At 40.5% G+C, this 22,416-nt stretch overlaps 1 protein-coding gene across 2 annotated transcripts in view; it reads left to right on the forward strand.

Moving 5' to 3' along the window:
• ARID3A (AT-rich interaction domain 3A) overlaps positions 1-15,399 on the forward strand; it is a 108,664-nt gene extending 93,265 nt beyond the window's left edge. For both annotated transcript variants that reach the window (XM_089673578.1, XM_089673577.1), the window contains exon 9: positions 11,193-15,399. In XM_089673578.1, the coding sequence (XP_089529704.1) occupies positions 11,193-11,341 (149 nt within the window). In that variant the 3' untranslated portion in view covers positions 11,342-15,399. The remainder of the gene's footprint in view (positions 1-11,192) is intronic.
• The last annotated feature ends 7,017 nt before the right edge of the window (positions 15,400-22,416 follow it).

A 22,416-nucleotide genomic window follows, 5' to 3' on the forward strand; every position in this document is an offset into this window, starting at 1 on the left:
ATGTGTCGAGAAGAGGGTTCTCGATAGTGTTAAAGTCTCCGCTGATGAGTAGTGTGCCTTTTCTGTGTTGCGTTATGATGGAGTTAAGTTTGTTGAAGAATTGGAGTTGATTGGTATTAGGACCATAGACGTTCACCAACGTGTATGTAGTATCGTTGATTTTACAGATCAATATGTGATAGCGGCCTTGTGGGTCTGCTGTTTCTGAGATGAATTGGAACTTCAGGGTGTCTCTTATGGCTGTAATGACGCCATTTTTCTTTTTAGGGTTGTTTGCCATATATTGTGGAGAGGTGAAGAATATTGAGTTTAGGGATTTTGGATGAGGCAAAGTGGGTCTTTTGTATAAATAGGATGTCAGGTTGTATGGAGCGGACTTTCGAGAGTGAGGAACTTTTGAAAGGGGAGTTGAGACCTCGGACATTTAGTGAAGTTACAGTAATCATTTTGTTGATTTGTAGATGGTTTGGATCTGGTAGTGGTGGTGTTTCAGGTGTTCTGGAGGTGAATGATTTTCCGCATGACGGAGGTGGTGGTCCGCCAGGTGTGTGGCTTTGAGAGCTTGGGTTAGTCATTGTTGTGGATTGAGCGTTCAATAGTGTGGAGGGAGTTGTTGAGGGGTAGTTCTAGCGACTGATGACTGGTAGCTTGGGGTATGAACAAGGGTAAAAACAGGGGTAAAAAAGACTTACAAAAAACACAAGTAACATGTGTAGCAGTGTCTGCTACTGTTCAGTGTGGAGGCATGAGAAAGCATGACTCTTTCGAGGACTCATGCTTGAGACGAACTTGGACGATCAACGTATTCGATCAGGGGACGATTGCCAGCTTGTGCGTTAGATAGTGAGGCCCAGGGTATGGGGCATGGAGGTACTATGCTTAATTGAAGGTTATTACCATTCTGCTTCCATCTGTTGCGGCCAGTTGGATGTTGGTTGGTGGGAGTCTGCTGGGATGATGTTCCACGTTTTCAGTAGTTCGATGCCTGCTTCTAGGGATTTAATTGTGTAAAATCTGCCTTGGTGGTTGACGTTCAGTTTCGTGGGGAAGCCCCATTGATATCCGATTCCATGATTCTGTAATGCTTTAGTTATGGTGATGAGCGTCTTACGGTTGGAGAGTGTTGCTTTGGATAGGTCTGCAAACAACTTGATGTTTGCTTGGGCTGGAGGAATGGAGGTCGAATTTCTTGCTGCAATCATTCTTTCTTTCACGTGGTAAAAGTGTATGCGTGCCAGTATATCTCTGGGGACCGTCGCTGGTAGAAATAACGGTTTAGGGATTCGATGTGCTCGATCTATAGCCAATTCTACATCTGTGAGGGTAGGGATGAGAGTTTTCATATATTATTGTGTATATAAGGGACTATGGCGTCTGTGGTGATGGATTCTGGGATACCACGCAATTTGATGTTTTGCCTGGAGCGATCTTCTAAGTCTGCCAATTTGAGATTGATTTGTTCGATATCTGCCTCATGGTCTGTGTGTGCATCTATGAGGTCATTATGTGCGGTACACATTTTCCCTAGTTTGTTCTCGATATGGCGGATACGGTTTTCTTGATTTTGGACCGTATTTGAAATTTGAGATAATGATGCCGTCAGGTCATTATGTAGTGTTTGCCACAGAGAAAGAAGCATGTTTTTCATGGAAATCTCTGTGAAAGGTTGGTCAGAAGCAGGATAGGATTCGATTAAAGATAGAGCATTAGCTAATAGAATAGTAGCTGAAAGAGCAGGTTGTCTGTCGGGGTGATCCTGTGTCCAGTCTGGGCCTGGATTTTGCAGGGCTGCTGGATGTAGGAGACGGGGGGAGAAGACTCACCAGGATCCCCTGGATATAGTGATCCCTTCAGCCTGGGGTCTGGATGGTATGCTGCCTGGTGATCTGTGGTCTCCCCCTGCTGTGGTTGCTGTGCTGACAGGCCGTTCTGCATAAAGCCGGTGCCATCTTGGCTGCAGGGGCCGATTGCAGGAAAGAAGCTGGTCATCTTTCCTGGATGACCCAGCGTTTTCTGTCTGCGGGTCATAGCCCTTTCGGATGGCGAGGGGTTAATAGTGCTGCTGAGGTAAGAAATATTCCCTGGGGTCGTAGTGTGCCGCTATCGCGCTGGCGGGTGGATGAAGCTCACCTCACTGAGTGTCCATCCCCGGAGCTGGCCGCGCATGCGCCCCGAGACCAAACTTTTAATGGTATTGAAAGCCAAATGGTCCAGATCCAGCTGCAGAATGGAGAGGACTCTTCCTACAAAGAATCTCCTAGGATGGATGCCTCAAGACTCACACCAGGTGAAGTATGCCTTCCTCACACATTGATATAGATTGAACTAGGTGGAATTTTCTTTTTTTTTTTTCCAAGCTAACTGTGTAACTATTACAGACCTCGTGAAAAGTAGTATTTTAACATTGTAGGAGTATCCAATTTAGAGATGCCTCTGTGTCCCAGAATGTATGCTTCAACAGCCATGCAGTTTAAAGCCCATGACTATGAAGCACGGTGGTAAATTGGTCCTTGAGATAGACTATCTGAAGGGCACAGAGGTGGAGAATGAAAAGGACTTTTCAGTGTAGGTAGGCAGGTGTAAACAAAGTATATGTGGCTTCAGTGCAGGTGCAGAATGACTTTGGCTTTCAGTCAACTTGTACGAATAATATACGTAGTATTTATCTCATTTTTATATGGACATGTGAGTGTATATCTCTGAGCTGAGATGCATACAGGCCACTTTTTTATGCAGAATTTTGCTGCAAGCAAGAGTCTGTGTAAATTTCTACGTCCATGTGCATGAGCCCTAATGTGTTCTCCGCTTGTGAACTGACAGACTCCTGCAGGAAAGCAAATGGGAAGCCTCCAGCAACCTATTGCAACTGTAGTTTAAGGCTACTGCTACTTGTTCCAAATGTTCTATGAACAAAGGATCAATCCCAAAAGTTATCAGATTCCTTGAGGAGGGGAACCTGCCAGAGAGAACTAAATTCTAAAGAGTCTCCAAATCCTTAAAGGATAAGTTCACCTTTCGTAACATGTTACACTCATATTCAGGGTGTAACATGTTACAATCAGACCAGCCCCCACTCCCGCCGATCCCCACATTGACAGCTAGCAGGGGATCTTCACCCCCCTCGCAGCTGTCCGCTTGTAGTCCTCAAAGTGAAGCGCCGTGGTAGTTCATTCATTCTTCCTGTCAGTACATCTGCTTGCTCATACATCCCGTATGAGCAAGCAGATATACTGACAGATCTGCAGGAGACCTGCATGGCATCAGTTATCTGTTGATCGCTGGTGCAATGGTTTACAGGCTCCTGCAAACAAAAATAATAAACGCACATTTTTTTACCTGCAAAAAAATGTGCATTTTTATTATTTTCTAAAAGGTGAACTTATCCTTTAAGACAGGTGCATCTTCTACCAGAATATATGTTTTTTGAGGTGGAATACTACTGGATCCACAGTGAAGGCAAACCACTTTTTACCGATGTCCTTTTCAAAGGGGTGCAAGGCCAATAAGCACTTGGGAGGAGCAACCCTCCTGTTAGAGTGTTTCTAATCTCTGTAAGAGAAGACTTAGAACAACAAGTGCATTTTAAAACTTTTAAAACTTCTGGCAGTCTTAGGAGCTCTAAAACACTCCAGACTGGGAACAGCACTGGTAGGAGTAACTGGCTCGTCCTTTAGCTTCAAAGTGGTGCACACCTCTTTAATAAGAGATGAAACAGTCTTTTAGTTTGGGAGTGATGGCAAACGAATAACTCCTTGGAGGCAAGCTCATATGGTAAAGACTAGAGAGACTCGGAGTCTCAGCAGCTGGAGGCTCAGAGACCCTTAAGGTCACTTGCAGATCAGAATTTCTAGAAGGAGCTTGTGGACTTTGTGTTAGGGTTGGAAAATAACTGGTTGATTTGGGTCATAATAGTCATGGCTGACAAGAAAAAAAAACGCCTGCTTGGGAAGGCCAGAGGAGGTGTCCTGTTCAGCAGAGATTGGTTGCAGCACTTCAAAGCCAGGCTGAGGATAAGCTACACAGATAGGTTAGTCTTTTAACAGTAGAACTGAGAAAAGGTGTCCCTCTTTCTAGGACACTAGCAAAAAAAATGAAGCATGCTGGTAATAGGCGGGGTTTTTCTTGGCTGGCCTACAGTTTTCTGTTTCCAATATCCAATCCTCCTGTAGGCAGCAGTATGACTCAAAGATTTACCATTTGTGTCCCTGAATGTACAAGAAACTATTTTAACATTAAGATTTTCATTGCAGGTAGTGTAAAACAAATCTTTATTTTACACATTTTACTGTAATTTTCAAATGTTAATGCAGACAATAACACTTTTGTGTGGGTATTTTTTTTATTTTAATGAAGAAGAGCTTTATCCCATTGTTAGTATTGCAAAATGAGCCTACTAGCGTAAAATCAAGCAGGTAATGCCCCTAAATAACGGAACCAGACCCCTTTACTACTTGGCAATCTGCTCCATTTTGGCACAGACATGGCATGGAGAACAGGTGAGCTGGAGCTATTTGCTTGTTCTGGCTCCCTTTGCACATGCAGTGGGTATAGAAAAGAATCCCCCCCCCCCCCACCCCTTTTTAAATAGTCACATTTTGATGCTTTACAGCCTGAAAAGAAGATATAAGTGAAAGATATAACACCATGTCAGAAAAAAATTCAAAAACAGAATCACTGTTTACCCCTCCTACAAAATAAATAAATAAAAATATTACTTGTAAATTCAGTCAGGTATAACTAATCATCTTCTCAATGGCACACAAAGCCATTTGACTTTCAATTTTGATTAGCTCAGCATGAAAAGAGATTTTCTGGAGCATTTCAGTCCCTGGTAGTGCAACTGAAGCAAACCATCAACTATGGGTGACAAGGCACTTTCAAAAGCTCTCCGGGATAAAGCTGTGGACAGGCACAAGTCAGGAGATGGATACGAAAAATGTCAGAGGCTTTATCAATTCCTAAAAGCACAGTGAAGTCTATTAAGAAGTGGAAGGTATTTGGTACAACAGGATGTCGCTCCAAACTGGATGAAAGAGCCAGGAGGAAGCTGGTCAGAGAGGCTACTAAGAGGTCTATAGCAACTCTGAAGCAGTTGCAGGAAATTATGACAAAGAGTGGTCATTCTGTGCATATGACAGCAATATCACAAATTCTCCACAAATGTGGCTTGTATGGGAGGGTTGCAAGAAAGCCCTGAGCTCTGCCAAAACGTACCTTGTAGATTCTGAGGCCACATGGAGAAAGGTGTTCTGGTCAGATGAGACTAAAATTTAATTATTTGGCCTCAATACTAAACGATATGTCTCGTGGAAATCCAATATAGCTCACCATCCAAATGACATCATTCCTACAGTGGTAATGTCTTATTATGAGGGTGTTTCTCTGCAGTAGAGACTGGAGCATTTGCCAGGATAGATGGAAAATACTGTCAAATTTTTTAGATAAATCCGCTAACCTCTGCCAGAAAGTTGTCAGTGGGAAGGTTTACACCCATTGAAAACGGTTAAGAGACATATCCAAATAGACTAAAAGCTATAATTAACTATTTACCCACCCCATAGTAATATATAAAAAATATCCTGGATATCTATACTGATATGGACTGGGTAATGTGTTAGGAACGTAAAGATGCCCCATCATTTGATGGAAATGCAAATTCTCATCCTACAGAGGACTGAATTCAAAGCATCCCCCCCGAAAATCCAGTGAAAATCCAAGTGAAAAAATGACACAGCAGGCTAGCCCATTTTGCTGAAATTTCATTGCAGCAACTCAAAATGGTACTCAGTAGTTTTTAAGGCCATCACGTGCTTGTATGCATGCCTGAAAACATTGGGGCATGCTCCTAATAAGACAACGGATGGGGTATCTGGCCAAGGGAATCACAGAGCTTCTGGACAGTCTGAGATGCAACTTGGCTGTGTCGGTTGGACCGAAACATGCTATCCCAGAGGTGTCCTATTGGATTTAGGTCAGGCAAGTGTGGGGGCCATTCGATGCTATAAATTTCTTCATCCTCCAGGAACGGCCTGCATACTCTCGCCACATGAGGCCAGGCATTGTCGTGCACCAGGAGGAACCCAGGACCCACTGCAGCAGTGTAGGGTCTGACAATGGGTCCAAAGATTTCATCCCAATACCTAATGCAGTCAGGGTGCCATTGTCTGGCCTGTGCATCCCTCCATAGATATGCCTCCCCAGAAAATCACTGACGCACCACCAAAATGCTCATGCTGAACAATGTTACAGGCAGCATAACGATCTCCACGGCTTCTCCAGACGCTTTCACTTCTGTCACGTGTTCAGGGTGAAAGACAGAAAAGATGAGCAGGGAAAAAAAATGTCAGTGGCCTCCACCTGTAAAACCATTCCTGTTTTGGGAGTTCTCATTGTTGCCCATCTAGTGCACCTGTTGTTAATTTCATTAACCTCAAAGCAGCTGAAACTGATTATCAACCCCTCTGCTACTAAACTGGCCAGATCAATATGCCAGGAGTTTAATTGACTTGATGCTATACTCTGATTAAAAAGTGTTCCTTTAATTTCCTTTAATTTTTTTTGGAGCAGTGTATTTGGATTTCAGGTTAGGAGGCATGCATGCAGCCCTACCCGCGCTGTCATTGGCTTACAAAGATTTCAATCTCTGGGTCCCAGCCAGCAATTCATGTCCGAGATTCGGTGATTGGCGGAGAAGCTGAAAGGGCAGAGAACTGTGTGTAAACAACACAGATCTATGTCCTGTCAGTGGGGATGTGCTGCCTTCTCTCTCTCTGCAAAGCAGAGAGAGAGAAAGCAGCATATCCCCTAGTACAGGGGTGGGCAACTGTGGCCCTCCAGCTGTTGTAGAACTACAAGTCCCATGAGGCATTGCAAAATTGACAGTTACAAGCATGACTCCCAAAGGCAGAGGCATGATGGAACTTGTAGTTCACCAACAGCTGGAGGGCCACAGTTGCCCACCCCTGCTCTAGTAGAATACTACACAGTAATCACAACACCATACACTGTTAACCCTTTGATCACTCCAGACGTTAATGACTTCCTACCCATTAGTATTGGTGCTTTTTATTAGCATTGATCACTGTATTAGTGTCACTGGAGATGTCAGTTGCAGATAGTTCCCACCCAGTGTTAGAATGCCTGCTGCAGTCCCGCTGTAAGTCGCTGATCGCTGCCATTACTTGTATAAAAATCTAAATAAAAATTCTTATTGTGGTTTTGTTTTTTTTGTTTTTTTTACCAAAGCCATGTAGCAGAATACATTTTAGCATAAACTTATGAAGAAATTTTATTATTTTTTTTATTGGATATGTTTCATAGCAGAAAGTCAAAAATATTGTTTAATTTTTTTTTTTCGTTTTTTTGTTTTTTTTTTAAATGGTTGGTCTTTTTTTTTTTTTTGTTTATAGCTCAAAAAAATGAAAACCGCAGAGGTGTTCAAATACCACCAAATGAAAGCTCTATTTGTGGGGAAAAAAGCTTCATTTATGTACAGCATTGCATGACCATGCAATTGTCAGTTAAAGTATCACAGTGTCGTTTTTGGCAGAAAATGGCCTGGTCTTGAAGGGGGATAAATCTTCAGGAGGGCAAGTGGTTAACGGAAAAGGTGGTTCAACAAAATACCTGATACAAGGGGGTTATCCTTTTTCCTACTCGGTGATTTTGTTTTTGAATTTTTTTTTTCTGACATGGTGTTATATCTTTCACTTACATAGTTAAATAGTTAATCTGGCTGAAAAAAGACAAAAGTCCATCCAGTTCAACCATAAAAAAAAAAGTTATTATCCTATACCCACAGTTGATCCAGATGAAGGCAAAAAAAAACCCAGCAAAGCATGATCTAATTTGCTCCTACAGGGAAAAAAAATTCCTTCCTGATCCCCCGAGAGGCAATCGGATATTCCCTGGATCAACTTTACTTATAAATGTTAGTGTTCAGTTGTATTACGTGTATCTAGGAAATAATCCAGGCCTTTTTAAAAGCAATCCACTGAGCTGACCAGAACCAACTCTTGAGGGAGTCTATTCCACATTTTTACAGCTCTCACTGGGAAGAAACCTTTCTGTGTTTCGAGATTAAATTTATTTTCCTCCAGACGTAAAGAGTGCCCCCTTGTCCTCTGTGATGACCTCAGGGTGAATAGCTCTACACCGAGTTCACTATATGAACCACTGATGTATTTATACATGTTGATCATATCCCCCTTAATCTCCTCTTCTCAAGAGAGAATAAATTCCGTTCCTCTAATCTTTCCTCATAGCTGAGCTCCTCCATGCCTCTTATCAGTTTGGTTGCCCTTCTCTGTACTTTCTCAAGTTCCCCAATGTTCTTTTTGTGAACTGCATATTCCAGGTGAGGTCTTATTAATGATTTTTCCAGGGGTAATATGATATCTCTCTCTCTGGAGTCTATACCTCCTTTAATACAAGAGAAGATTTTGCTCGCTTTTAAAAGTGCAGCTTCGCATTGCATGCCATTTATTAAGCTTGTGATCTACCAGAACTCCCAGATCCTTCTCCACCATTGATTCCCCCAGTTGTACCCCCCCCCCTTGCCCCAGTATGTAAAATGCATGCATATTCTTAGCCCCCAAGTGCATCACCTTACATTTATCAACATTAAACCTCATTTGCCACATAGTTGCCAATTAAAGTGCATTGAGGTCGGCTTGTAAGTTGGAGACATCCTGTAAGGACGTTATTCCACTGCACAGCTTGGTGTCATCTGCAAAGACTGAAATGGGATTTCTAATCCCAGACCCTATATCGTTTATAAATGCAGTTGTGCTCAAAAGTTTACATACCCTGGCAGAAATTGTGAAATTTTGGCATTGACATTGAAAATATGACTGATCATGCCAAAAATGCTCTTTTGTTGAAGGATGATGATCATATGAAGCCATTTATTATCAAATAGTTGTTTTGCTCCTTTTTAGTCATAATGTTAACAGAAATCACCCAAATGGCCATGAGTTTACATACCCTGGAATGTTTGGCCTTGGTACAGACACGCAAGGTGACACACACACACGGGTTAAATTGCCAATTAGAGGTTAATGTCCCACATCTGTGGCTTTTTAAATTGCAATTAGTGTTGGTGTATAAATGAGTTAGCTCTTATGTGGAAGCACTGACTAGGCTAGATACTGAGCCATGGGGATCAGAAAAGAACTGTCAAAAGTCCTGCGTAATAAGGTAATGGAGCTTTATAAAGATGGAAAAGGACATAAAAAGATGTCCAAAGCCTTGAATATGCCAATCAGTACTGTTAAATTACCTATTAAGAAGTGGAAAGTTCGGGGATTTCTTGATACCAAGCCAAGGTCAGGTAGACCAAGAAAAATTGCAGCCACAACTGCCAGAAGCATTGTTCGGGATACAAAGGAAAACCCATAGGTAACCACAAGAAAAATCCAGGCTGCTCTGGAAAAAGACAGTGTGGTTGTTTTGAAGGAGCACAATATGATGACACAAAAATGAGCTGCATGGTCAAGGTGCCAGAATCTTTTACTGCATCAATGACACAAAAAGGCCTGGTTAGGCATGTCAAGGTATTGTCAAGCACATTGTAATTGGGCTTTTTTGTGGCATTGGTGCAGTAAAAGCTTCTTTCTGGCACTTCGACCAAACAGCTTATTTTTGTTCAAGTATCACCGAATTGTACTCCTTGAAAACAACCACACCATTTTTTTCCAGAGCAGCCTGTTGTTTTTCTTTTGAGGTTGCCTGTGGGTTTTTTTTTTTTTTTAATCCCAGACAATTCTTCTGTCAGTTATGGCTGCAATCTTTCTTGGTCTACCTGACCTTAGCTTGGTATCAAGGAATCCCTGAACTTCCCACTTCTTAATAGGTGATTTAACAGTACTGATTGGCATATTCAAGGCTTTGGACATCTTTGTGTCCTTTTCCATCTTTATAAATTCCTTGTTACGCAGGACTTTTGACAGCTCTTTTCTGATCCCCATGGCTCAGTATCTAGCCTAGTCAGTGCTTCCACATCAGAGCTAACAAACTCATTGACTATTTATACACTGACACTAATTCCAGTGTGTGTCACCTTGTGTGTCTGTACCAAGGCCAAACATTCCAGAGTATGTAAACTTTTGATCATGGCCATTTGGGATTTCTGTTATCATTTAAAAAGGAGCCAAACAACTATTTGATAATAAATAAAAAGTCCACCCCCACCCCTCTATCCAAGGTTTTGCTCACCTCCTCATAAAAACAGATTTGTTTGACAACTTCTGTCTTTCATGAATCCATTCTGTCTGTTGCTTAAAATATTTGATTCCAGCAAGAACTCATCTATGTGGTCTTTTATTAAACTCTCCAGTATCTTCCCAACTATTAAACTAACAGGTCAATAATTACTTGGTAAAGATTTTAACCCCTTTTTAAATATTGGCACCCCATTGGCCTTACGCCAATCCAATGGTACTATGCCAGTCATTAAAGAGTCCCTAAAAATGAGAAACAATGGCTTTGAAATGACAGAGCTGAATTCTTAAAGGACCTGTGGGTGTATGGCATCCGGTCCAGGTGCTTTTATTCACCTTTATACTGTCTAAATATTTTTGGATCATATCAATTGTGAGCCAATGTGGATCATCTGGAGCTGTGTCAATACCATGTCCATTATGGACAAGAGCCTCCCATGCTCCTTTGTATACACAGAGCTGAAGAAGATATTTAATAAATTTGCCTTCTCTTTGTCCCCAGTTACCCACTCTAGATTATTTTGGATGTTATAAGTTGCACTGAGGTTAATACAGCTGGATAAAACAAAAACTGTGTCTTCATTTCAGGCTGCAAAGCAACAAAATGTGATTATTTTAAAGGGGGTGATGCTTTCCTAGACCTACTGTAACAACCAACCCCATTACCATTCCCCTGAGCACTCCCTCCTCACCCCCATCTGCTCAGCTGATATTTTGTTGGGGTAAACAGCCAAGCAGAACATGTACCAGTTTCTAATTTAATCTGAAATAGAAATGGTGTGGGCAGCAGCTATCTGCTTTGTGAATGTGGTGCCCACCATTCACACCAGTTTCTTGTGCCATTAACAGCACAGGAAGTTTTAATTCCCCCAATTGTGTTTAAAATTATAGCAGTTTAGTCTGTGGTAGATTTTTGAGTTGTTTTGTGTCCCATTTTTTTATTTTAATCATGTTTCTCTGTCTTCTCCTTAGGTGTGTTGTTTGCTCAACCTCCTACCTCAACGTCTGGAATCAGCAAAGGGAGTATCACCCGGACTGCCAGTATGGGAGGGGCCAGTAGCACAACAGTTGCACCACCTTCTGCTCCCCCAGCTCCCTCTTCCAACAGCTCTTCACCCTGACAGTACCGCCAAATCCCAATACAGCTGACGCCAAAAACAAAAGGAAAAAACAAAACACAAAAACAGGAAATTGCTCTGTGTTTCACACTCAGGTTTATTGCTTCTTGTCAGTGGGAAACCCCTGAAATGCATAGTAGGGTTGAGAGGGAGTTTGGGCTGAGCCAGTCTGGGGTCTGAAGTGTCAGCCCCTGTCCTTTGTGAAAAACTCATATACCTCACTTTTTGCACTGCAACAAGACATATTTTATATATATATATATATATATATATATATATATATATATATATATAATTTTTTTTTTTTTTTAAAATAATACCTCCATACACAAATAAACACTGCCCACTCCCTCACCCTAACTTTGCTGTCAGGATCCTACTTACATGCGATTTTATTTCTTATTTTAAATTTTTAGTACCGACAAAAGAAGAGATTTTAAGAGGTTTTTGTGTAAATGGCTTTTATTCTTAAAGGAAGGAGAAAAAAATATATATATATTGCTGTATCCCCAGCGCTGGACTTCTATGGGGCACAGAATATCTGTATGATGGGATGTGCCTGCTGCTCTTCAATAGGCTTGTTGGTCTTGCCATTCCCGCCCTCACAGACTCTAGAATGTAATCATGGGGAGCAGGGAGTGTAGACCACTGAATGTTTGGCTTTTTTAAAAATATATATTCCTGTGGTTGCCTGAAGTTTTGGGGTTCGGGTAGCATCTAAACCTCAAGTAGCCTCCACCATTCCATTGATTCCCTCCCCAATGCAACTTTTTTTATACGGGTCATATCAGTTGGCAAAGTCATTTGCTGCAAAGCAGGTTATTCTTGTTTTTAATATTTTTGACCATTATCTTAAATTGTTTTCTGTATTCAGCTGACTAAACAATTGCAGTACATTGCTCGATCAACTTGAAAACAGGTGGCTGGGATGGAAAGTGAAGCACACTGCGGAAAACAATATATGGAGTTCAGGTTTTTCTGGAACATTAACTGAGAATAGATAATGGTTGATTTGTTCATGCCCAACCAAATATCCTGTGCAGGTCAATAAGTAGTGCTCTTTGAAGTTTCACACCATGCCCAACTACTGTTGTCTTGATTGCTCAAACAGTAGCCTAAAATGGATAATATGAGGCTATTTGGATGACTGACCAGAAGATATAAGCCGTATAATGGAGAAACAGCATCTGTTAAATTATGGACACTTTTATATATTTATGCATGTTCCAAAGTAAACTTCCATATTGAAGTGACATGTTCTTTTTTTTCAGCCTCAACAGACATGACATATTGTGTTGGACTGGATGGGTCTCAGTGGCTTCCATAGGGTTTCTGCATCTTCTAGCATATCTGGGACCTAGTATGCATATGCTGTGCAACTTAGCTTGCTTTACTCTGCTGCCTCCCCTCTCTCTGAATATTCTTCTAGCTTAATATTGTGTCCCCTTTTGAACTAGATTTTGTGCATAAACCTTCAAAGTTGTATGTGAAGTTCCACCAGTAAATATTTTACCACTTGCTAGAAGCTTAAATACAGCATTATTCAGTCATATCAAGATTCAGAAATGACTCATTTGTAGGTACTTTCAGAAAGTCCTGCTGCCCTTAATGTCTTGGCAAGTGAAAATTGCAAGGCCCCATAAATGTGAGACAAAGCCATAATGCATGATAAAGCATCAGCCCTGATAAAAGTGATATTTCATATAAAGTTTAAGTACTAAATACCCTGCTGGCACCTTATCCCTCTCTTGAGGACTCCAGCAGTAAGCCCCCCCCCCCCCCCCATTGCATTCTTCAGAATTTTATTTAAAAAGTTTGGCAGGGAAAGAATTGCCCATGATACTAATGGGCAAAATGAATAGCTCACATGCAGTGATCTTATCACTCAAGTCCCTAAGGGACCTTTGGGTGCTCTAACTTTCCATTGTTCACCTAAAACTGAAATGTCGGTTTGGGTCTTGATGACCCATTAATATGACCTGGTTTGTGGTATGCTTAATAATTCCCTATAGAACCTTGTATACTGTGCATCCTGGATGATGCACAGCTAATTTTATTTTGGCAACATTTTATTTTATATATAAAACACCATCATACTAATATTGATTTTGAGCCTGGTGTCTTGTGATAGATTTCCTTACCCCACTCCCTGTAGCCTTTTACTTCCAAAGACCAGTTCAGTGCAGTATTTTAACTGCACCAAAAACCTAAATGTAGTGTGAGATGTCAAAGAGCGGCCTTATTCGGGGTTGGTCATCCCCATGACTCATGATGATCAGAAATTACAGTCTAAAAGTAGATTTTTTTTTTTCTACATATTGATCTACTCTTAAGGATAGAGAGTGTGCTGGGCAGGGTATTGTAAGACTCAGGGTGTGTGTTTTTCCTCCACCTCCTCTCATCCTCTCGCTGCTTTTCCCTTCATGCCCTAATAATTGGGCTGGGATAGATAGTTTAATGAAATTTTCTCTAATATATATATATATATTTAGTGTGTGTGTATTTTACATGAGTTGCTCCATGTGAATCTGAGACAGAGCTGGATTATAACTCAGGGGATATATTGTTTTCTGTGGCTCTGTCTCCTATGCCTGGGGGTTAAGCGGGTAGTTTTGACTTTTTTCTTTTTGTGACTTTTCATCCTTTGTCCCCCACACATGGTTTTGGAGGCAGAATGCTGTACTATATGCATTCACCCTTTTGTAGATTGCCTCAGGGAAGAGACCTGTAAGGGGTGTTTGTGTGATATTCCTTATGGATTCTGGGACTTCACTCCATCTAGAAATTGATCTTCTTTTAGTATTCCCATCACCTACAGAAAAAACTGGAGAAAGTGCATGGATGTGAGAACAGGTTGTCTTTGCATGTGGATATACTGCATTATATCGCCTGCACTGTGCGATACAGGTACATTAGATTAACTTGTAACTACACTGCTCATTTAAGGATTTTAGGTTTCAAAGTAGGAGGCCAAACTTTATAAATTGTAGTACTTATTACCTCACATGGATCCTACACACAGTATATTTTTAAAGGTTGCTCTAGATGTTCTTGACATGTAATGGTCTTCTGGATCCTTGATAGTTCATAAAATCAGATGTCTGCTTTGTCTGAAAGTCTACCTTTCCAGTAGTTCTGATAGTATTGCTAGTCTTACACTGAGCTGACCTAGTGCATTGCCCTTAACCTCCTCAGGGATCATTTGCATCATTTTAACACACATTGTAATTTAAGCCTTTGCTCATAATACAGCCCTCATATATTTTTTTCCTGATGCACTAAATGCCTTTTATTTACATCATGCTAAAGTGCCGAGGTAATGTCCAGTGGCTATGTTTTAGCCTGGGGGCGGTGGGACACCCCAGAACTGTCCAATGGCATGGGACACATTTCTTCTTTCTGTCTTGGCTTTCTGTTTGTATTTTAGGGGTTAGTAGATTATTTAGCAATGTTTGTGAAATATCATTTATTGCTTCTTGCTTTATGGGATTTTTTTTTTCTCTACTCTGGTCAATACCATTTCACCACATTGTCCTGTAGCCCTGTGCATTTTCTGCTACACCTAAAGAAAAATGGTGAAGGGAGTATTGGTGAAGAAATGGGCCGTATCCCTTTATTCTGGGTAAATCAGGGCTATATAGCATTTAGTGGTGAAAACAAAACATTGCAGATGAATTATATGGACTCTGTTTATACTAGAGTGGCCTGTGTCTCTTTGTCAATCAGTGTGTGCTGCAAGCCCTTCTGGTGTAAATGGAGTTAAACTCAGGAATGTCACTTCTCTACCTCAAAACTCTGTGGGTATAATTGCTCACATTGCTGGAAACATATTTCACAGGTTTTTTTTTTTATTATTATTATTTTCCCCTCTAATTCTACAGGTATAAGCCTTGTGATTATAAATAGTCTAATGTATAAAAAAGTTTAAAAAAAAAAAAAACTGAAAGTTTACATTTTATAACATTATGCAGATTGTATTTAAACTTCAGAATATTTAAAGAAAAAAAAAACAGTTGTAACTCTTGAGCTTGATGAAATATTAAAAAAAATCTTTTAAAATATTGTGGTGTTGCATTTATTAATGTGTGTTTTTGCTATTTTGTTTATGAGGCAAAATATGCACATCTCTATTGAAAACTTTCTGGAATGAAAAAGTTGCCAACATATTGCCCATTCCTAAGTCACTATTATGTATGTGTTTTACAAGATGCTGAAGATACGGTTTCTGTTTTAACATTGTGTGCGTTTTTACAAGAATAAGACCATGTGCATAAAATGTATTTTTTAGAGACTTTGTTTTTTTTCTGTTTGTGATTTCTAACAAAATTTAAAAAAAAAAAAAACCCAGACTGACAATGTTATTGAAACTGTCATGTTTATAATTGGTTAGTGGCAGTCACTTCTATCCTGTACTTACTGCTATGAAATGTTTGTTTTTCTGCTGGAAACTTGACAACAAAGTCAAGGGAATGCTGTCATTCTCTAGTGATAACTCTCATACCATCTGCGTTTTTAATGGCTGCATTAAAGTGACCAGTGAACCATGGTTCAGTGGCGGTGCATAAAATTAAATTACATGTGATGCACAAAAACTAATAAGTAAATGTGGGAATTGTATTACCCCTCTTTACCTGATGGAATCTGTAAGTGCATTGACTAAATAAATGTTACAGTTTACATACAGATCTTCATTATGGAAGGTATCCTTTGTCTTTCCTTATGTATGATTTCCGGTGCATGTTTGTGACCACATTACGAGCAGGTGTCTCTTTGGCAAGTGGTTACCTATTTGGTGCTGGCCTGCTGTCAGTTGAAGCGGAGTAGTCCCATGGGGATGTGAGAGTTCACTACCACCTAAAGCTTGTTTTGTCCACTATATATTAGCGGTCACATAACTGTGGTAAGCCTCTGCCGGTTGGACTTGGGTGGCATGGTGTGCTAGAAACTCCTCTTTTTGGAATTTGGAGGTCTCTTGAATTTCCCTTTTTATTGCACGTCTCTGCTGATCCTTTCTGATGTCTAGACTACTTTACCATTTTTTTTTTTATTTTTTTTTTTTAAATGTATACGGAATTGGTGATTTAGCCTGACCATATTCTTTTGAGGACAATAAGTTCATCCATAATGCACAATTTTTAGCTTAATGTACACATATACTTATTAGAAATCACACGTGATTTCATTTTATGCACTGTCACATATTATATCAATTTTATTTATTTGGGTAGTGATTTATTTAAAGCGTGACACTGATTTTGTTTTTGTTTTTTTTGTTTTTTTGTTTTATTAATTTTTATATACTTTATACTTGAGTATTGTGCCAGCAACTTGTGTTTATTAGGTCATAGCCCTAAAAATTCTTTCTTTTTTTAATCATGGTTCAGTCTTTGGATGACGACTTGAAATGTCGGCTACTTTAGGGCTCGTTCACACTATGGGTTGGAGGGCAGTAAATCCTTGCAGTTGAGCCATGCTTTTACTGCTCCCCAACCACTACCCACATGAGCAGTCACAGCAGGAATGCTAGCTTCTCTTGCTTTGCTACAAGTGCCTCTCTGTGATGTGCTAGTGAGGCAATCAAGGGTTTAAAGTAGGTGGTCAGAAGCTCTTTCAAACGATCTGAATGTGGATCACTCTTTAGAGACCAAAGCTTGTGTGAATGATCCCTCAATTTCCCTTTTTTTTTTTTTTTTTTTTTCCTTTTTATTTTCACCTGGTAATTTTGTGAATACCAGACTTTCTGTCCTCCACTGTATCTATGAACAGAGCCATGGTAGTCACGCAGGCTGGACTTTTTGATCTCCTTTACACAAGGTATGGAAAAATTTGTAGTTTACAGAAAAATACAGCATTCATTTCAGAACACAAAATCGACAACACCACTACATTTCCTAAAGGATCAACACTTAGTTGTTGTTTTTTTTTTTTTTTTTTTCCCATTACAAAAATCAATATTATGTCCAACGATTCTTAAATACATAAACACTACATACTTAGTACCTGTTCCCTACACCACCCACCCTTATTTTCAACCCACCCATATCCCGGTCCACATTCCAAATATCTTCCTTTTATATTTTCCTGTCTAAGTCTATATCCCATTCCTTCATCTAAAGTTCCATAGCTACTCAGTTCACCTTACCAACTCTCCCCACTCTTCCTACCTTAAGCTCCTACCACTTCCCAATATCTTTCAGATGATTTAAAAATCATACCATCTACTCCACACTTCTCTCAATTTTTCCTTTTTGTCCTGATCCATATGATATAACTCCTCCATCTTATATATGTATTCGCCTCTCTTTATCCACTCCTTTTTATATTTGGGGGCTCTTGGGCTAACCAATATTTAGGGAAACAACTTTTGGCTGCACTGATTAGATGATACACTATTTTTGTATTTCACAGAAGTCTCGGTGTTCTAAAATATACACGCCCCTGGATCCCTCTGGACAATTGTCCCCGATATTTCCTCTATATATTGAATTATTTCCTACAAGAACTTCTGAATTGTAGGGCAATCCCAGCATATGTTAGGCATTGTTCCTTTATTCCTACACCCTCTCCAACATAATGGTGAGACATCTAATCATTCATGTGCCACATTCGGTGTGATATACCATCTTGCTGAGCACTCTTAATTCATTTCAACTGTGTTCATGTTCATCACTTCGTGTGTTAATTTAAATATCTTATTTTTTTGTTACTCATTCAATTTTGTTCTCAGCTCCTTTTCCCACTTCTCTAAGTACGGGAGAGGATCAGAACCCTCCAGATCAGTAAGGATCTTATAAATGCTGGAGGTAACATGTTTCTGTATTATGTTTGAACTAACCGATACATATCCTCCAGCGTCCTCAAAGGTTGTGGTAGTGCTGCAAAAAGATGTCCTAGCTGGTAGTACTGCCATTCATCTAATGTGAAAAATATTTCTTTTTTTTCCTTTAACCACTTCCAGACCGAACACTTTTACCCCCTTCCTGACCAGGGCAATTTTCAGCTTTTAGCGCTATCACACTTTGAATGACAATTGCGCGGTCATGCAACACTGTACCCAAATGAATTTTTTACCATTTTTTTGAGACAGATAAAGCTTTATTTTGGTGGTATTTATTCACCACTGGGATTTGTATTTTTTTTGCTATGTAAATGAAATGTCCAAAAAAATTTTAAAAAAGTGTTTTTTTTATAAAATTTTGCAAATAAATAATATTTCATCATAAATCTTAGCCAAAATTTATTCTGTTATCTTTTTAGTAAAAAAAAAATCCAAATTAGTTTATAAGCAAAAATTATAATTTTTAAACATTTTTTTTTTACATTTTTTTATTTTATTTTTTTATATTTTTATATTTTTTTTTTTTTTTTTTTTTTTTTTTTTTACATACTGTCACCCTAGCAGTACAGTGTCACCATGGTGACACTGTACTACTTGTGGGGGGTGATGAAGATTTTTTTTTTTTTTTTTACACTGATTGCTTTTACACCCATTTAGGATGTAAAAGCAATCATTTCTCTTTCTCTCTGTGTGCATTCTTGCACTCATTGAGAAGTACTGAGTGAGCTGTGATTGGTCACAGCTTGTCACATGGTACAAGGCTTTTGTGAATAGCCTTGTACCATGTGACCTCTGTGATCATTCACAGATTTCACACGTAGTAAGCAATGATGTCACAAGTGACATCTTGCTTACTACTTTGCATGTGATCACTGATTGGCCAATCGGTGATCACATGATCGGGACTTCGTACAGAGGTCCCGTCCGATGATCGGTGTTTCACTGTGTCCGGAGGACACAGCGGGCACCGGATCGCGGTGCTGCGCGCTCCCAGGGAGCACGCACAAGCAGGGTGCGGGGAGGCCGTTTATAGACGGCCACCCGACCCTGCAGTGCCACCGTCTGGCCGTTTATATACAACGGCCGGACGGGAGGTGGTTAAGTCTTGTAAAGTGTGCAATTTCCCCTTATCGGTTATATCCTTCAAACGTGCATTTCTATCTTTGATCCACTTCCCCGAACTATTGTCTTTCCCAGGTGGAAAATACTTTGTGCCCACCAGAGAAATCAATAATGAATTGTATTTCCTATCCATTTGCTTATGCAGTGCATCCCACACTCTTAGTACCTTATGTGCCAACGTGCTGGTGTTTTCACCCAAAATATGAAACTTGTGTGGTATCCAAATAATCTTCTCTAATTGTGCCCTACTTAGAACACCTTCCATAATTGTCCAACATGTCCAATCTACAGTACGTGAGAGTAATACCGAATAATGGTATTTCCTAAAATTAGGTAAATTTAACCCCCTGTTCTTTTTTTTTTCTTTTTATTCAGTACTATTTAATTCTTGGTTTCCTATTAGCCAAAATAAGCCTGAGTATCAGTTTCTATAATATCCCAAAGAAGGACTCTGGTATATGTACTGGGAGCATGTGAAGTTTATATAAGATTTTTGGCACTATTATCGTCTTTATCAAATTTAGGTGACCTATCCAGGATACCCGTCCCCTTGAAAGTCTCCCCATCTCACCCTTTATTTCATTTATTTAATGGGACCTCATTTTACTTGGTATAAATTCTTTACTGATGACGTTAGTTTTTATACCCAGATAATTTAATTCCCTTTCCCTCCAGGAAAATGGGAACTCTTTTTATATGGTCTGCTTCTCTGTTTTTGGGAGATTAATATTCAAGATCTCTGACTTTGAGGGGTATATTTTCAGATTTGATTACTCTCCATATTGTTTTTAATAGTCTCAATAAATTTGGTAACGATAATCTGGGGTTCACCATATAGAACAATATGTCATCTGCGTAGGCTGCTACCTTATGTTCCACTTCAACTATCCTAATTCCTGTTACATCCACACTCTTTCTGACCATTGCCAATAAGGGTTCCAAGATATTACAAATAACAGGGGAGATAATGGGCATCCCTGTATTCCACCATTCTTCATTTTAAAAAACTATGAAAAGGACCCATTTACCTTTACTGCAGCTGACGGTCCACTGTAAAGCCCTTTTATCCATTTTAGCATTTTAGGCCCTAAACCCAACACCTCTAACGTATCCATCATAAACCCCCAGTCTACCCTATCAAAAGCTTTTTCAGCATCAATCCACAGAATTAACACTTAGTTTTTAACCATACAGTACAAAACATGATCTTTAGTCTGTTAATATGGGTTATATGCAGCTGCCTTCAGGTGATTATACACTGCCAAAAAGCCTCCATTTTTTGCCTGGCCATCTTGTCTGTATTGAGAGAAGCTTACCTCTCATTTTAAATTGTTTTTCTCAAGATTTTTCTATCAAGATTTCTGTCCACTCCATAGCCACTGCGGCTCGCTCTCTGCAGTTTTCCAAAACCGTCGACTCCTTGACTGAGGCTTGGGGGTACTGATCCCAGACCCCACCTAGAAGATGCAGCACCGGCCTGTAATATTACATCGGGCACTGGATCCTGCATGGTCGCTCGCCATGACACAGAGTGCCCTGTAGTTAACATTGCAATGCACTAAGAGTCTAGGGTAATGGTCCACCAGTGGTGGAGCCCTGTCTCTGAAGAGGGGGCATGTCTGTCAAGAAAGGTGAGGTTAGTATAGGGCTGGTTGCAAACACCCTGCTACAGGTAATGAAGACATTTGCTACAGTGTGTTGTTGGGTAATTTCCCATCATGCTGACATCTTGATCACCTGGTGGGCTTGTAGCAGGGTGTGGGCTGTGACACTTTTTAAATGGTGTATTGCAGCCATGGTCATAAATATGGCCACCGTTTTTGTCTTCCTGTTGCAGAATTTCTCCCATAGGGCTGTCCTGGGTTCCAAACAGCCTCACTTTTCCCATCCATATACTGCACATGTGCATGCCATTATCTTCCGCTTGACATGCTCCCTGTAGTTGACAACACTGCTCCCACAGACAGCACAGCAATCCATTGACATTCTTGGCTTCCATCAGCCTACAGTACCTGACACAGAAATCTTCACCTTTCCCTCTTTGCAAAAGTGAAGGTTGTGAGTACCCCTTTGGACACCTAGCAGAAGAGATCATTCAATCGCCTGAGCTCCTACCTCACTGACAACAACCTCCTTGACCTTTTACAGTCTGGCTTTCACTCACTACACTCCACCGAATCTGCCCTACTAAAACTCACTAATGATCTACTAACTGCTAAAACCAATGGCCACTACTCTATACTCTTACTACTTGACCTCTCTGCGGCTTTTGATACGGTTGACCATCCCCTCCTCCTCAAACTCCACTCTCTTACCCTCCGAGACTCTGCTCTCTCCTGGTTCTCCTCCTACCTATCGCAGCGCTCCTTCAGCGTTACCTATAACTCTGCCTCCTCTCCTCCACTTCCTCTTTCTGTAGGGATCCCTCAAGGTTCCATCCTTGGACCCCTACTCTTCTCCATCGACGCCACCTCCCTTGGTCACTTGATAAATTCCCATGGCTTTAAGTACCATCTCTATGCTGATGACACACAAATCTATCTACCCCTCACCTCACCCCTTCAGTCTCCTCTCGCATTACTAACCTACTAAGTGACATATCGGCATGGATGTCACTCCACTTCCTCAAACTCAATCTTTCCAAAACGGAGCTCTTAGTATTCCCTCCAGCCCGTGCCCCCTCCCCTGACTTCTCCATCAAAATCAATAACACAACCATCAGTCCCTCCCCCTCATGCCAGGGTACTAGGTGTAATCCTAGACTCCCATCTGTCCTTTCAGCCCCAAATCCAATCACTGTCCAAATCTTGTAGACTTCACCTCTGCAACTTCTCCAAGATACGCCCGTTCCTAACCTCGGAAACCACTAAGCAACTTATTCACTCCCTGGTTATTTCTCACCTTGACTATTGTAACTTCCTCCTCATTGGCCTACCTAATCCCAGGCTATCCCCTCTTCAGTCTATCATGAATGCTGCTGCCAGACTTATCCACCTTACTAACCGTTCTGTATCAGCCACCCCTCTCTGCCAATCCCTACACTGGCTTCCAGTTGCCCAACAGATAAAATTCAAAACAATAACATATAAAGCCATTTATAACTCTGCCCCAAATTACA

This window comes from Staurois parvus, unplaced genomic scaffold, assembly GCF_062004578.1.
Source record: "Staurois parvus isolate SC_StPar_1 unplaced genomic scaffold, SC_StPar_1.0 ptg000141l, whole genome shotgun sequence".
NCBI lineage: Eukaryota > Metazoa > Chordata > Amphibia > Anura > Ranidae > Staurois > Staurois parvus.